The 16115-nt window shown below is 30.9% G+C and overlaps 2 protein-coding genes across 2 annotated transcripts in view; one reads left to right on the top strand and one right to left on the bottom strand.

Moving 5' to 3' along the window:
• Window positions 1-11611, bottom strand: part of LOC149373390 (polypeptide N-acetylgalactosaminyltransferase 2-like) — a 270464-nt gene extending 258853 nt beyond the window's left edge. The window contains exon 1 of the mRNA XM_089597235.1: window positions 11036-11611. Coding sequence (XP_089453361.1) covers window positions 11036-11125 — 90 coding nt within the window. The 5' untranslated portion in view covers window positions 11126-11611. The remainder of the gene's footprint in view (window positions 1-11035) is intronic.
• Window positions 11612-13776: 2165 nt separating this feature from the next.
• LOC149373389 (protein fuzzy homolog) overlaps window positions 13777-16115 on the top strand; it is a 32313-nt gene continuing 29974 nt past the window's right edge. The window contains exons 1-3 of the mRNA XM_089597241.1: window positions 13777-13791; window positions 14124-14231; window positions 14411-14803. Of these exons, the coding sequence (XP_089453367.1) occupies window positions 14154-14231; window positions 14411-14803 (471 nt within the window). The 5' untranslated portion in view covers window positions 13777-13791; window positions 14124-14153. The remainder of the gene's footprint in view (window positions 13792-14123; window positions 14232-14410; window positions 14804-16115) is intronic.

Raw genomic sequence — 16115 nt, 5'->3', positions numbered from 1 at the left:
CGCGTTGGAGACGCGACGTCGCGACTACCAAGAATGTAGCCGTTGTGGCTGCCCGTGCCCATCAGAGCTGTTTTTCCTTGCTTACATTTGTAGCCACAAATTCTTTAACTACACCAGGTGGGATGGTGGGACTGCCACACAACTCTGAAGAGTTGGTGCAGATTGTGCTCTGGCTAGATATGTCTCCTGGCATTCTGGCAGAGACGGCATCGGTTGGAATTAGTTTATTTTTCTTTGATCGCACTCGTCGAGATTCTGGGTGAAGGGACACTTGGGTTCCTTCCCCCTTAGAGAAGAGTGTCGTCCGTAACCGGGATACCCAGCTGCAGGACTATCACCAAAATTGTCTGAACAGTTTGATGAGCTGCCGAAGCTCGACTATACAGCTAACGATACGCTCCGGCCTATTATAACCACACTTATTTAATTATGTTGCAGGTAGCTTCGATTTTATGTCGACGCCACCTAGCGGATTTTACTGAACTAAAGTGAAAAGCTGGCGTATTTTTGCAAAACTTTGAGCTCATTTATTGCTATTGTTATTAAATTTTTTAAGATAAAAACTATACTAAAACCATCTAGGAAGTATCATGAATCAGTGTGCAAAATTTCAGCAAAATCGGTTCAGTAGTTTTCGCGGTTAGCGATTACAACGGTTTTAGCGACTTTGCTTTATATATTAGTAAGAATAAAACATGGCGGTTTCCTATGAAGTTCATGACTGTGTTAGCCAACAATTATATGGATGAATTTTTGGTGTAATTAGTGTTATTTGAGATATTTTTATGTTAAGCATTCTATATTTTACATTATTAAGATCGAAGTAAGAAATTATTTGGTTAAAATAATTCAAAAGACCATAACTTGAAGAATTTCCAGTTTATATTTACGTTTTCTAAGATTTAAAATAAAAAGTTTCATTTAAAGTTATTATTTATAATAAAATGTACTAACACTGCAGCAAAATTGCATAATCATTTTATCTTATAATTCTTAAATTAATGCTGGCTTATCATACATTTAATGTTAATTCTGTTACAACAATATTGCTGTACATTTGTCTAACAATATCCATAATGCGAAATGGTAGTTTTCGTCGGATAAGTACCATAGTCCCCAAGGGACGTAAGGTAGCCACAGTGCGACGGCACTCATGAGGCGAATCCTATTTTTCTTGCCAAGGGCACACCAGTCTCTCAAAAACGCCCGAGATAGGAAAATTTTATTATTTATAAAATATTAGAAAAAAGTTATGAGACACAATAAATGCCATTTTGACTATAATACAAGACAAACTATTTTATATCCATCGCCCACTCTTTTTCGCACTAAAGTCCTTAAAAATCGTGTGAACTCCTTACAATAGATGTTTACACGCCATCTTCTAAAGTTATACACTTAAACTGCTACTTCGTAAGTCTGTTCAACGAAGTTATAATGTCTAATAATGAATAAATAAATGAACAGCTGCAGATATGCTTTTTTTAAAAGTGATTTGTCTACAGATGCAATTGAAAGCTAGTAAATTTTTATAATATTCTGTGTATACAGAAAATCTTGCAAAACGAGAAATCCAACTATTTTTTTGTGTCACGTTTTATACTGCACTAAATTTTTTCAACGTGCATGAATTCATATGCTATATTATTTCTTCGTTATGAATTGAATGCACTTTGTAACTTTGGAGCTTAATTTTTCTAATCAGATGTTATACATTCCAATGAAATAAAAACACGCATAAAAAGAAAAATTCAGTTATTATTTAAATCGTGCCAAAAATTGTTACATGTTGGTATATTTATGTAAATCTTTTCTAAACTTAATTTTTTTCTTTTTGATCCCAAAAAACTTATAATATAAATTATTGAGATCAATTTGTTTAGGAATTCGTAAGAATTAGATAAAATAAAGAATTTCTATTTTTTTATACTAAAAACGAAAAGCTTTTTGTTTTCGAGCATACTGCTTCATTATATATTACCAGAAAAGTAACAAATTAAACAGTGAGAAAATTTTATCGTACTAAAATTTTATTTCCAATTTGTTTCTCTTGCGAAAAGTCGTATCCAAAAAAATGTCGAATAACAAAAACTCATTACAAAAATAAAAATAAAAATGATAAAAATGGAACGTATACTGAAGCTGGTCTACACTTGATCAAACCAGTACAGGTAATGCGAAGAGTGGGATAGAAAAATACATGGGCTGTAGCTTGCGGCAGAAAAAGAGATAATATTTCTAACAAGAAAGGGGATCAACGCCATCACTCCTCTGCCAAGTTATGTCAAATGTTACACTGAGAAAAGTAGTGTTAAGAAAAGTATTATAACTGTACTAAAAATTACTATATTTTTAGGAAAGCTAAGCTATACTCACCTGATGACGCAAAACTATTACGTTTCAAATAATTTTGATTATATTTTAAGTAATTTTTATCATGCAGTAGCCCTACAAAAATTATTTCACGGCATAATAAAAATTACTATGTCTAACATAGTAAAAATTGTGACAGTACAATTTTTTCGACACGACATAATAAATTTTATTTTAATCGTTTTAAAACGTACCACATTCTAAAGTAGAATTTGCTATGTGACATAGTAAAATTTCTCATTCCACTGCATTGCTATTCAGTATAGTAAAAATTACTATGTTCGAAAGTAATTTCGTAAGATGTATATAGGTATATACGCCAATTGAGTTTCAAATTTGAGGTTATACGAATGTGAATATCAAGAGAAACATATTATTATTTGATTTATCAGGGTTAAAAATTGATACGTGCCGACAATTAATTTTGAATCGACTATCTAACTATCCATTGTTAATACCGTGGTCCACAGAAAACCTTTTGATTTTTTAACTTTACTGTGTGTATGATAAACAGTAAACGTTCCCAAATGTACTCTATTCACACTCGCACGGACATCATATCCTGTAGTCTAGTGGTTGCGGAGCCTGACTCGAAAGCTCAAGGATGAAGGTTCAAATTCCAGTTGCTGTGCAGATCTTTTTTAAAATAAAAATATTTTTAAAATATATCAATATCTATGTACAATAAGAACAACATATCTATATACATTTAAATCTATATATATTAATTTTCTGATAAACATGTATATTCACTGGGCAATAATATATATATATATATATATATATATATATATATATATATATATATATATACATACATACATACATACATATAAATAATTCATTTTTCTTCTCTTACTTGAATACAACAATTCTTTCTGAGTTACGTAAGAATTACTATGTCGAAATAACAAATTTTAATATAATCTGGTTTTTCTATGTACCATAGTAATGTCCACAATATGGCGAGTACGTCTCAGCTTTCCTATAAAACATAGTAATTTTTATTACAGTTGTAACACTTTTTCTAACACCACTTCTCTCAGTGTACAAGACCGATGCCTACTTAGAGCGAAGCTTCTTATTTCAGCCACCTAGTCCAAATTTCTGTACAAGGAGATATTGGGGTATGTTAGCGGCTTCGAAAGAATAACAAAGGGGATATGTCAAAAAAATAACTGTGAGCTTGTCTGAACCACGTCTCAGAAGACGTGATGGTGATTAAAGCAGGCTTAATCCGAATCGATTTCCTACCAAAAGCAAAATAGTCAAAACACCTTACCAATAAGAAACTAGGCCAAGGTTAAACCTTTAAAAAAAATCTCAGAATCACTGTTACGATAGCAGGAGGAAAACAAGAAGGTAACATATGGTTTGTGGTTGATAAAAAATCAAGGAATAAGTCGACAGCTTGGAGAAATACCTTACCCAATTTCTGTTACATCACAACTGTTTAGGTGCTTATTTTTATAAGATAGAAAAATTTCATAGGCAACATATAAATAAATCCATGAGGATGGATCTAGTGATTGAATTTGTCCCAGTGGTCTGAGCAATAAGAGTCTGGCTCAGGTGCGTAATTTTAGACTGTATTTGTAGAAAACAATTGTAAGGGTAATCGAAAAACCATTGACTTGATAAAAGAAATGACTGGTTGCTAAATTTTTATTGATATTTTAGTATTCGTTTTCTGAAATACTCGCCATTCTGCGTTGCTCCATGAATAGTCAATGAAGTGCAGTTGCAGAAAATTGAAATGATATGATTTTGTATAGTGCAGAAAGGATACTGGCTTAGTATACAAATTTTCAATATGGCAAATTAAACACAGAAGTCTACACGTTGTAAATGTACTGAAGTAAATAAGCATTCTTATAACTTTTATCATGTAGCTAATTTAAGGGTCTCATGCTTTTTTTTTAATTATAGAATGACAATTGCTAAACTCAACATTTAAGAATAGACAGAAAGAAGGATGACATGTGGTACAGAGCAATTGATGTATTGCCTGAGTTCAAACTTAGTGTTTTTTTATCCATACATAAGCATAGACACTAGAATTTAACTTCTGCACATGTCTTGGTCATGTTGTATCAGGAATATCCAACTGATATTTTAAATCAACTTCGAAATTTTATGGCTATTACCTATTGTAGAAATTAATAATGGTGCCTTTGACAAAAATTTAACTACAGTCTTTAAAAGTAGTCATTTTTACTATCGTTAAAATAACGATTATTGGTAGAATTATCAGTCTTATCATGTGATGACGTTTTACTGTATTTATAGTTATTATTTATCTCGTTATCAGTATCACCATTATTCTTTGGTGTTGCTATTATAGTTCTTATGACTATCATCTGAGTATTATTTTAGTTATTATTATCATTGCGAGTTATAGTGCATGACCAAGTGTAAAAAGCAGTTGTAATAAATCATCTAGGAGAATTACCGAGCGTACGAGGGCTATTCGATGCGAGCATCTATTTAGTTGTTACACTGTAACTATGCTCGATGCATTTTTTTCCAACCTCCCTCCCCCACTTCTCGTACTCTCTAGAAGCTCGTAGCTTGCATCAAACTACCTTAACGCTTATCTTTTGATGACCAAACATCAAGGCCAGCACACTGCGGTACATATGTAAGGAAAGACACAAGAAGGTAAGGATACGCTACAGCCAGACTCTTTTTTTTTTTTCTCATCACGCATTTGTAATATCGATCAAGAAAACTCAACAATCAAATTGTACCGTACCCTTCCTCGCCTTTCCCTTTACTATTCATTTGATTGCAAAAGTCGATCTTTGCACGAATTGAAAACGTAATTTCCTCTGTTTAATCTGCTGGTAAGCAACATTAATACAGCTCGCGGACAAACGTTGGGATCAATACTGCTGCAATACGATGTGAAAAAAAGTTTTTTTTAAGTGACACGCAGGCCAGTTTGTTATTATTCTAGTGTTCACCCGAGGTTTCTTTAACAAAATTCAACAACCACACTCTGCACTCTTCATTGTTCCTCTTTCCTTAGTACTCCTATTGCAAACGATCGGAAGCTGAGATCAATATAGCTCCTATACGATTTGTCCCACAAACAAGCCGACCTTTTTAGCAAGTAAACAATATGTCTTCAAGTAATAACAAAACTGTTTGTTAAAAAAAGATGGAAGAAACATAGAAAAATCATTTCCTCTCCCTGCTATGAAATTATGCGGCCTCATACTAAGAATTTGTGTGCCTAGTATTGTCCTTGGCCCTTGCAGTGATAGTAACATGGGAAGATTTTCGGCTCTATATATAAGCCCATAAATCCTCTCGTAGGTGGTTCATTCAATGGCCAGGCTGGCTTAAGTGCAAGTACCTACAGTCACAGCCAGACTCAGCTTAGGACCTGGAGAATCCGGTCTTATCTGCTCCAGCAGCAGACTAAGCACTCGACTGGGAAGAACTGCTCGATTAAATTAAATGTTGAGGCCAGCACAGGTACAAGTACCTTTATCCATAGTCTGACGATAAAGTATCCACTGATACTTGCTCTCATATCAAGCCAATTTCGCGACCTAGAGTAATCAGCTGTATCTGTTCATCTGTCAGACAGACTCCAGACCAGAAGAAACCGATAGTGTCTGTTATCATAGAAGATTCGTAAGCCTCTTCCATATGCACCCCATCTTTTTGAAAAAATGGAAGTGTAAAAATTTTTAAACATAAATATTGCGTTAGATAGCATATAAATTTCTAACATGTAATTTGCCGACAGAAGTATTTAATACAAAACTCATAAATCTTGTTGAAACACTGAGAGAAGGATTTGTTTACTATCAACGTACAAGTATGTTAACAGAAAATAAGTTGACATGTTCTTTATAACTTTTTAAATTTTAACTGACTCAGACCGCATGTTAATAGTTAACATACCGTATTTTTGTTGAACCTGCGCCTCGTTAGATGGCACCACACAGGATACATATTATACATAAATTAATAGTTAACATATGAAGTTAATTACCAACAAATCCTTATCTCAGTGAAAAGACTTAGTTGTGTTTAAAATATGTTGTAACACATGTTATTAATTTGATAATTATTAAAATCTAGGTGTTTCTACATTTTTTTAAATGATGGTGTTAAACTGCTTAAGGCTAATTTAAATAGTTTACAATTATTTTTAAACGATTACCCAAATATTTTATTATTATTAATTAATTAAATAGTCAATGAAATATACCTAAGTGCTACTATATTACTTTCAATAAGACTATTGAGCTGAGATAGACTGATTGAATTAGTCAAAAATTGTTATTTAAATAATTATTATAAGCATTTACTTATAAGTTACTGATTTAATTATGATTTAGACCTAAATATGCTATATTTTTATAAGCAAGTCTCTTAAGCTGTTAAAGGGTGATTCAATTAAAATACAATTACCAATTAAATAATTAAACAAAGCATATTATTTCCCTTCACTATAGTGACTACCCGCTTTGCCTGAATGGATAATCCGCTTAGAACCCGAGAGCAAAGCAGTTTTTTCAAGGATCTCTTTATTTTTAATGGTAGATCAGAAATCAATAGATAATGATCTAACATGATTTTTTTTATTTCTCAGTTCTATGTGCCCTCTTAAAAAAAAAAAGAATTGATCATTATCATCCTACAAATATTAAATTTTCTGGGGTTCAAACGTTAACTTAACAAGAAAAAACCAAGCCTTGCCGAGGATTTAAAAAAAATATAATTAATTATAGTTGTACAGTTTAGGGTTTGTAGAGTTCTAGAGAAGATGCACGGTAAATGGGATACATCTGAGTGGGACGAACGGACTCCCCTTTCTTAATTAGTTCATGACCCCCTTAAGGAGGTTTGGGAGTATCATTCAGAGAGGCGAGGCACAAAATGCCTAGCAAGGCTTCATTTTTTTTGTCGAGCATTACTATATATATATGTATATATATATACAGTAATACACTGAGCAGACGCACATATATACATCATACTGTCGCAGGCTTTTTATACTTTCAACGGCTGTAATTTGAAAATGCTTGCTTTGATTAACATGAGATAAAAAAGATAATTACTCATTGTATGTATAAATATATGGTTAAGTAGACTTAACAAATAGTTTCTGCTTGAATTTATCAAACTTGTAACGGCTGTAGTGCTAAATGCCAACACTGATTTACATGGGATCAAAAGACACTTACTAATAATGAAATTGACTGCATGTTTTATGCTTTCTGCACCATTATAGACCGCTTACTTTTTTGAAAATTAAAATTTATCTACAGGCTACATGGATTTGATGTCACTTGCTTCCCTTCGAGTTTTTCTAAATCGACGCCGGGCGCTGGCGCATACCGTTTTATCTCCTCTAGGTTCATCTCGGAGCGAATAGCTATGAATAAATTATTAATACTACAAATGAGTATTCAGCATCGGATCCGTTCTGCCAGCGCTAGCTTAATCTTAATTTTTCATTTTTAGAGCGAATTGAAAGTATTTCAAGGTGTTTAATAACAGTAGTAAACTTTCAATAAAAAATATTATGAACTTATACCTGTCTTCGTTAAATGAAGGAATGTTTTATAAATTTCATAACCATTTATGTTCAATTTTTACGAAATATTACAGGTTAATTTAAGGAGTCTACAAAAAAAGAGAAATCTCCATAGCAAAAAACTGACTTTATTTTAAAGTGAAAGGTTAAGCGAGTTTGATGTGTTAGGTATCTATCAAAAAAAAACCAAGACTACAAAACTAAGAATCCAATACAATGGTATGCAAAACAGGAGTCATGTCATCAGCAGGAACTATGATATCAAGTGTCTTTAAAAAAATGTATAAAACGTCCAAAGTTACTTATTGAAAAGTATTGGACGAATCAAAAGTAATGAGATTAACAAAAAATATGTAAGTGTTTACTTTATTAATAAGTTCTTACTCACAAAAATGATTTAATAATGAAAGAAATATGTTTATAAAAATATCTGAGTTCTTTCTTTTTATTTAATAATTTCGCACTATATTAACATATTTTTCTCTTTGAATCAAAATTTTATTTATAACTGCATTTATTAATAATAATTAAAAATTTCTCTATAATAAAATATTTCCCTTATTGAGTAGTGCGGTTCTTATTACTTTGTTAATATTAATTTAATTACAATTTTTTTAACTTGTTTATTTACTTAGATTTTTGATAAAGATATTTTTTTCAATATTTAATAGTTTTTGGTGATTTAGAACTTTTTAATGTAGCAAAAAACTTGACTAATTTTTGCTAATCCCATAACTTTTGAAATCTTCCATTTCACTTATTACTGTTGAATAAGTAACTTGAGACATAGTATACATTTTCAAAAAGGTTCTTCATACTATTGATCATGGTTCCTGCTGTTGAAATGACTACTGTATTACATACTACTGTATAAGATTATTATTTTTGTATTCTTGGATTATTTGTCAATAAATAATAAGCACATCAAACTCGCCGAACCTTTGACTTGAAAATAAAATCATTTTTTAATGGAGATTATACTGTGCAGCAGCCTACTTGTGTGAACAAATTGACTACGTCTTTATTAAATATACTCTTTGACATGAATATTATTAAATTTTATTTCACTTATTATTTCGAATAAATGTAAAAAAAACATAACTTTTCAATAAAGTTATCATATTCACATAACTGTATAGTAGAGTACTCGTACAGTAACAAAAACAAACCAAGTAATTTTAACCTTTATACCGGTACTATATGCAAATCTCTCATTAAATACATTAATGCCCTATTTAGTTTATGAGTACTCAAAATCGCTTATGGGGCATTCTAATAAATAATCATTTTAATGCTAGGCTTACACATGGTACCAGTTTAAATAAAAATTACTCAGTTTACTTTTGTTCATGTGCGAGTACTACGAGTATTTTACAATAAGTGTGTTGCTAAACAAAAAAATTGACTTTTCATAACTTTCGATATCACAATTTTGCAACACTGGCCATTTATTTAAAAGATTGGCAATTTATTTTCGCTGTGTAAATATTGCAGGAATTTTCAAAGCAATGTAAATAATCATGTTAAAACTTATTTGACTTTTTATTTTTGTTAAAAGGTACATTTTTATAGGAATACATTCTACTGCAGCTTTCGGAAATACAAATTTTGTATTTCCTATCTACTGCAGCTTGTTAGAAATAAAAAATATAAGAAGTCATGCTGGTAGAAAGTTGAAATAAATTTTTAGCCTCTAATTACCACTAGTTGACGTAAAATACCGCGAAGACCTTTTTTCAAGAGAAAAAATACTAAACAAATAGCATGAGTATAAGCTATTCAAGTAACAATATTTCTATCATAAAAGTTTCATAGCCTTAAAGCGATGCCTCTATAGCATTTGTTACTAGTTACTGGTTTATATTTGATTGATCATTGCCTTAAAACACTAAATTTCTATCTTAAAATCTCCTATTTTATGGCCTCAAAGTAAAAGCAACACTGTTTTGACATTTTAATTCTTATAAAAAAGGATGTCTCACGGCTAAAGCCTTTTATTTTTGTGATATGATTTGTTCAGAAAAATCATGTAGTTTTTAAAGCGGAAAAATCAAAACTAAAAGAATATAGAAAAAACAATGATTTGCATAGCCCTTAATTTCTAGAATAAGATAATTCGTTTTAGAGACATACGTTTTTTTTTCCGAATATTTTATTATCTTCTAAATGGCAACTAATCAAAATATCTAACCAAAACCCTCAAAAATGTAAAATAAAGGTATTTGTATTTACCATTAAATAGGATTGTTGTAAACTTCACAGTATAAATTTTTTACCCTTATAAAAGGTAATAACCAAAGTTTTTGACCATAAAAAATCATTATAACTCCCTTACTAAGGTATAAGTCTTAGATTTTTTGCGAGCTGGTTCTTGAGACATGATAGATTATGAACATACACACACACACACCGAGAGAGAGAGAGAGAGAGGCTTTTTCAAAAAATGGTGATTGTCACTTTAAACACTATAAAAAACATTTCTTATTCATTTTTACAAAAACTTTATTTTTTACTGATTCAAAACTTCCTCTATGAAAAAGCAACAAGTTTTTGAGTAAATTACATTACATACTTACATAGAGATAAAAATATTTGTTAAAAAAATAATTTTTTGGATCAATTTTTTGAAAAATTATAAAAAATATTAGGATTTAATGAAATTTCGGGGGTTGGCGCTAAAAAAGCGAAGGGATAAAAGCCTCCTAATGTTACAAACTTTCGGAAATACAAATTTTGCTACCATATGTAATATTAAAGCACAGATTTTTTACTAGGGACCATACCAAGTTATAGTCATGATTTTTAATATAACAGACTTCTAAAGTAATTTTATAAAATAGATAATGCCTCATAAAAATACCATCTGACAAAACTATACTTACTTGTCTTAAATACGTTTAGCATATTTAGCATACGAGCCACAAGACGATTAGCTTACATTTGCTTACATGTCGACCTACGAGGGTCCACTCAGTTTGAAATCTACTTTTCGGAATGCCAATAACTTGGTGATAAAATAAGCCCTTATCATTTTTAATTTCAACACATTTCGATAGCTCTCTCAAAGCTTTAACATATATCTTTAATCCACGAAGTTCTTACCTTATTATCCCTTATTGTGTGGTAGTAGTATACAAAACCACACATCCAAACGCATGAGATCAGAAGCACGATTTTCACGTTACGCCGCATCGCTGTTGTTGACGTTTGACAGACTCTTCGTGCCAATATCAACACTGGCTACACGATATCTTATTCGTCGTCTGCTCTTCCGTAGCACAACACAACCCGGCACTTTTATAACCTCTTTGAGAGGCAGTACGAACTTATCTACTGTATATAAGATAACTACACTATAAAGTGCTCACCCAAGAGAACCTCTCACATTAATATTTAAAATTAAAACTACCGCTTAACCCCCCAAATTATCAAAGGTTCATGTTGCACGGCTGACAGGAGCATTGTCAACAAGCTAACAACAAAGATAGTCATTACCTATATAGATTATCGTACATTACTTAAATTGAGCTGGTCAAGTTCTCAAACGCAGGACTTGGCGTGAAGCCCAGTGATCGCACAGTATTTGATGTTGTGGTTGCGTATGTATAAACAGGGTGGAAAATTAGGGAGGTGCGTTATAGTCGACTGCTCGCGCAACTATGACGAAAAGACATTGATTACGCGCCGAATGGCGAAGCCATACTAAAAGCAGAGCGCGGCTATAGTGAGATAGCTCGCTTAGTTTCTCCGCAAGAGCAGACGAACGAAAACGGCAGACAGGTGAAGGGGAAAGAGCAGTGCGCGACCGCGCGGACAGGACGTTTACAGGTATATATATTATGTAGTGCTCCTCTTTTTCTGTCTCTCTTTCTCTCCTTATGCTCATTGCTCAGCCGTTTTGCACAGGTTGTACCTAGGTATATGCTTATATACACAATTTCATTGAAGTCAGACAGAGATATTTTAGTTATATTTGCAGCATGTCTAGATGAGATCATAAAATGTCTGTCACGACTTTGATTAGTCTTCTCTTCAACAGTTTTACTACAGAAAAGCCAGTAATAAAACATTTTGTTTCAAAGCGTTGTCCACAATACGTACAATGTTTAAATGAGAAATAAGCCTGGGGAACCTCTTTCTAGTATAATTTTCGTTTCTTTGTATCTTCCAAATGACAATATGTTAACAATGTTTCTTGCTATTAAACTTACTCGGTCGTTAAAGAAGAAATAATTTCGCACCTGCAGTATATGATAAATTTTATTCTCTGTTCTACTTTCCAATATTAAAAAAAAAAAAAAATAATAAACCTCTACTTCAAATAAGCATGAATACTTATTCTTATCACACGTCAAAGAATAAGCGTAACAAGCTTTAAATTTCCACAGTAATTCATAATAAAGTGATGAGCTAATGTTAAGCCTATGCTGACTTAAGTTTGTATAAATAGGATGTTGTAATCTTATAAAGTGTATCTGTAATGTTCGTAAATTAATTTATATTATTATAATAATGACCCAAAATTTTTCCCTATTTTATAATTTTCTTTACGATGACTAATATTTACCGCAAGAAAAAACTCTTACGGTAAATTTGTGTGCCAAGGTAAGTCACTTTTGTGACTTACGCCATGATGATACGAATTAAAATGTATGAAAAAGTTACCATCAAAGGGTAAAAGTACATGTCTCTATAGCTCCAAGTATAAATGTGTTAACATAAAATAACATTTGAAAGAATACGACAAAAAGTTACACTTATGGTGCTCGAAAATCAAAAAAAATAGAGCTCCTAGTACAGACACCTTGTATACTTGAACGAAATCTTAAAAAATATTTATTTTCTGTTTTTCTATTTTCATTAAAACTTTTTTTTTTTTAATCACGTAGAGCCTTTTAAACAAAGACTAACTGAAAGAAGTATATTTTTGTCATCTTAAAAAATATTTAGCGTCAAAAGTTATGAGTATTAGACATTCGGGAACGAACTAATAATTAAAGAATTTCTAAAAAAATTTATTTGATTCTGAGTTTGGTTTGGACTATAATTTTCGACGCTTAATATCTTTTAACATCTAATGAAGTAAGTCCTAACTCATGTGGGTAGTTTTTAATTTGATTTTTAGTGACTTTGAAAGCATTTTGAGGCTCATAGTTTTTTTATATATATACACATAAACAATTTTTGGACATGCTTTACTTTGTAGTTTATATGTTTGATTAATGATTAGGGTATGAAGTTAGAAGCGTACGAGAAATTTCATCAAACTAGTTAGTTTTAACTCTTACAAAACTTTATGAACTTTTAACTAATACCTAACGCTGACCGTATTTTTTTTTTCTTGGACTTATCAGACCAGAAGTTCATGCTTTGCTCAGGCACTTTATTTTTTCCAACGGACTTTAAACAATCTCTTTAAGCAAATCTTATGATAAGGAGTTCAATTTACTCGTTTTGTAATAAGGTTTGAAAAATTTACGTTACGTAAAAATGTGCATTCCAATAATTAAAATAAATCAAAACTAGTTTTGTTTAAAACGTGAAAAAGAGTTTTGTTACAACGTTATTTTTTAACTAGTTCTACGTACAAATAATAAGTACTACTTATTGTGCACAGGATCTTTGTAGTGTTAAATATTTAAAAAATACATAGCCTACAGCTTATATACATAGAATGGTTTTTTATTTTTAAATTATGAGAAATCACAAAGACATTACTATCGCTCGATCAGTATATTAAGAGAAATGGCAACGTTGCACTTCAGTTAAAAAATGCTCTGTGTAGTCCTACTCACCTGCTCTTGTTGGTAAAGCATAACAGTATTCTTTTCCCCCTGGTGAACGGCTGTTAAGGCATTGTAGTGAATATTCTATGAATTCATCCAATAAGTTTAATTGATTCAAAGTTTAACTTAAAATTTCTGTGATTTCTTAATACTTTTTGTAAAATAAAATTCAACTGTTTAATATTGTCATTTGTGATTTAAATTTTTTACAATACAATGATTTAATAATGAGTTTAATACAAAAAAAAATGTTTTTCTCCATTTCGTTTGATATTTAATAATTTTTACTTCACATGATAATATTTATGATTAGTAATTTATAATCAAGATTAGTAATATTTTTAGTATTCTGTATTTTTTATACAAATATAATGATAATCTGCATAAATAAATTTTTGTTATAGCATAAAAAAAAAATCATTTTTATTACTACCATGACCGCTCACATCATGTGCGTAACCTCATCTGGCGGAATTCCGTTGTTTGTACGAAAAAAAGGAGATGGAGAATTGGTAATTACTTCATAACATAGGTGGACAAAAATTTTTATTAATATTCTATAAGATTGATTCAATAAGTGAGAAATACGTTACTGTTGAATACTTAAAAAAAAATGTATGCTCTTATGATTATAACTGAGTCTGTGCGGTGTGACATTTTTACTAACAGTTGTTTACTATCGTTGTTCTAGATGACTTTTTCAAAAATGGCTTCATTAAATGGCGTACACATGTTTTTGAAAACTCATAACATTGAACTCATTAATACTGATATGCCAGATACAACAGTTCTTTGGAAAGAGTTTAAGGACTGTATTACATTAATAGTAGTTGCTAGTAGTGTTACAAAGCAAGTGCTTAATAAATTTTTAAATGCAGTATTCAATGCGATGATCCTATTAGTTGGTCTCAAAGACATTGAGAAACCTCGAAGTATAGAAAGACTGAAGAAAGATTTACGAATATGTTATCCGATCATCGATAGACTCTTAGAGTGTCTTGACATTGGAGATAGAACTACTACAAAATCTGATATAATTGACTTGACGAATTGCATTATGTGCTTAGAAAATCACTTACTTCAGGTTTGTATGATTATTGGATAAGTACCAAAATTAATATTAGATAATTATATATCATCTTTGAAAGTGAATAAGTTGATTAGTTAATTTAATTAAATATTGTTTAACTTTATTCCATAGTTGAACAAATTAATTTAAATTTAAATTTCATTGTATTATTGCTCTTAAAAAGTTAAAAAATCATCACTAAAAGTCTTGAGTTTATATGTACCTAAAGAAGTACATCTGATAGAGAGATTTGATTGTTCAAGCGGAAGAGTAAAGAAAGTGGTGTATAAAACAGTGTATGCAAGCAAGTTGTACTAACCGTATTGAAAAATATCCATCATTTCTATTACAGTTAATTTAATTGTATTAAGGGAATAGGGGCGAAATTCACTTAGCGATAAAAATATTTCAAAAAAATATATGTTGTAAAGAAACACTGCGTGAATTTATTCATTAAACATGAACAAAATCGCGTCTACAGATTTCGAGGAAAAAATTCATATAGTTTCATCAATTATGTAGATGTGGCAGACGTAATTTCGTTAAAAAATTCCGACTTAGGGTTTCATAATCGCATACCATAACGCTCTCATTAAATTTTTTAAAAATTGCACTTAAATTGATATAGGCAGAACCATATTATTATTATCATCAAACTACAAGGACAAACTAATACTGATATTTTGAACTAGTAGAAGAGTTGTCAAGTTGTCAACAAGTACATCCCAATTTATCAATAATGGCTAACCATGTATTAGGCATACTAACTTTGTCAACTCTCGTGGAGCGCTTATTTTCTCTATCAGCACTTTTGACAAACATAAAAATAACATTGAAAAGCAAAACTACGAAAGCATTGATTTCTGTAAATTTATGGACAAAGAGTTCTTTATTATATTATAATTATTAATTGTAAGATTATTATGTAACAATATATTCAAAATTATGATCTTAAACTTGGTATAGCCCTTCATGAGACTTTGTACTTTAAGGACGTTCGGTAGTGATTGAATTTTCCAACGAATTTTTCTGAAATTTTGACCAGACGTTTTTATTGTTGTTACAACAAACCAGTCAAAATTTAAAGAGGTTCCTCTGTTTCGTTTTCGAGATATTGAATTTCAAAGTTAAGTCATTTTAACACTGTCGCTTATGGGAGAACTGACTAAATCACAGTTTTAAGCAAATTGGGCCAGTGAATTTGGCCAATTTTTTTATATGTTACAGATAATGTTATTAATTTGATGTATACCAAGTTTTGCGACGATCGTCTGATTCGTTTATAAATAAAAAATTAAATAAAAGCTCGACCGAAACGCAACGGCAA

This window comes from Copidosoma floridanum, unplaced genomic scaffold (genome assembly GCF_036245765.1).
Source record: "Copidosoma floridanum isolate Cflo_tuat_1 unplaced genomic scaffold, Cflo_Japanese_pri ptg000031l, whole genome shotgun sequence".
NCBI lineage: Eukaryota > Metazoa > Arthropoda > Insecta > Hymenoptera > Encyrtidae > Copidosoma > Copidosoma floridanum.
The sequence above is the reverse complement of the archived record's forward strand: the minus strand, read 5'-3'. Positions and strand labels throughout refer to the sequence as shown.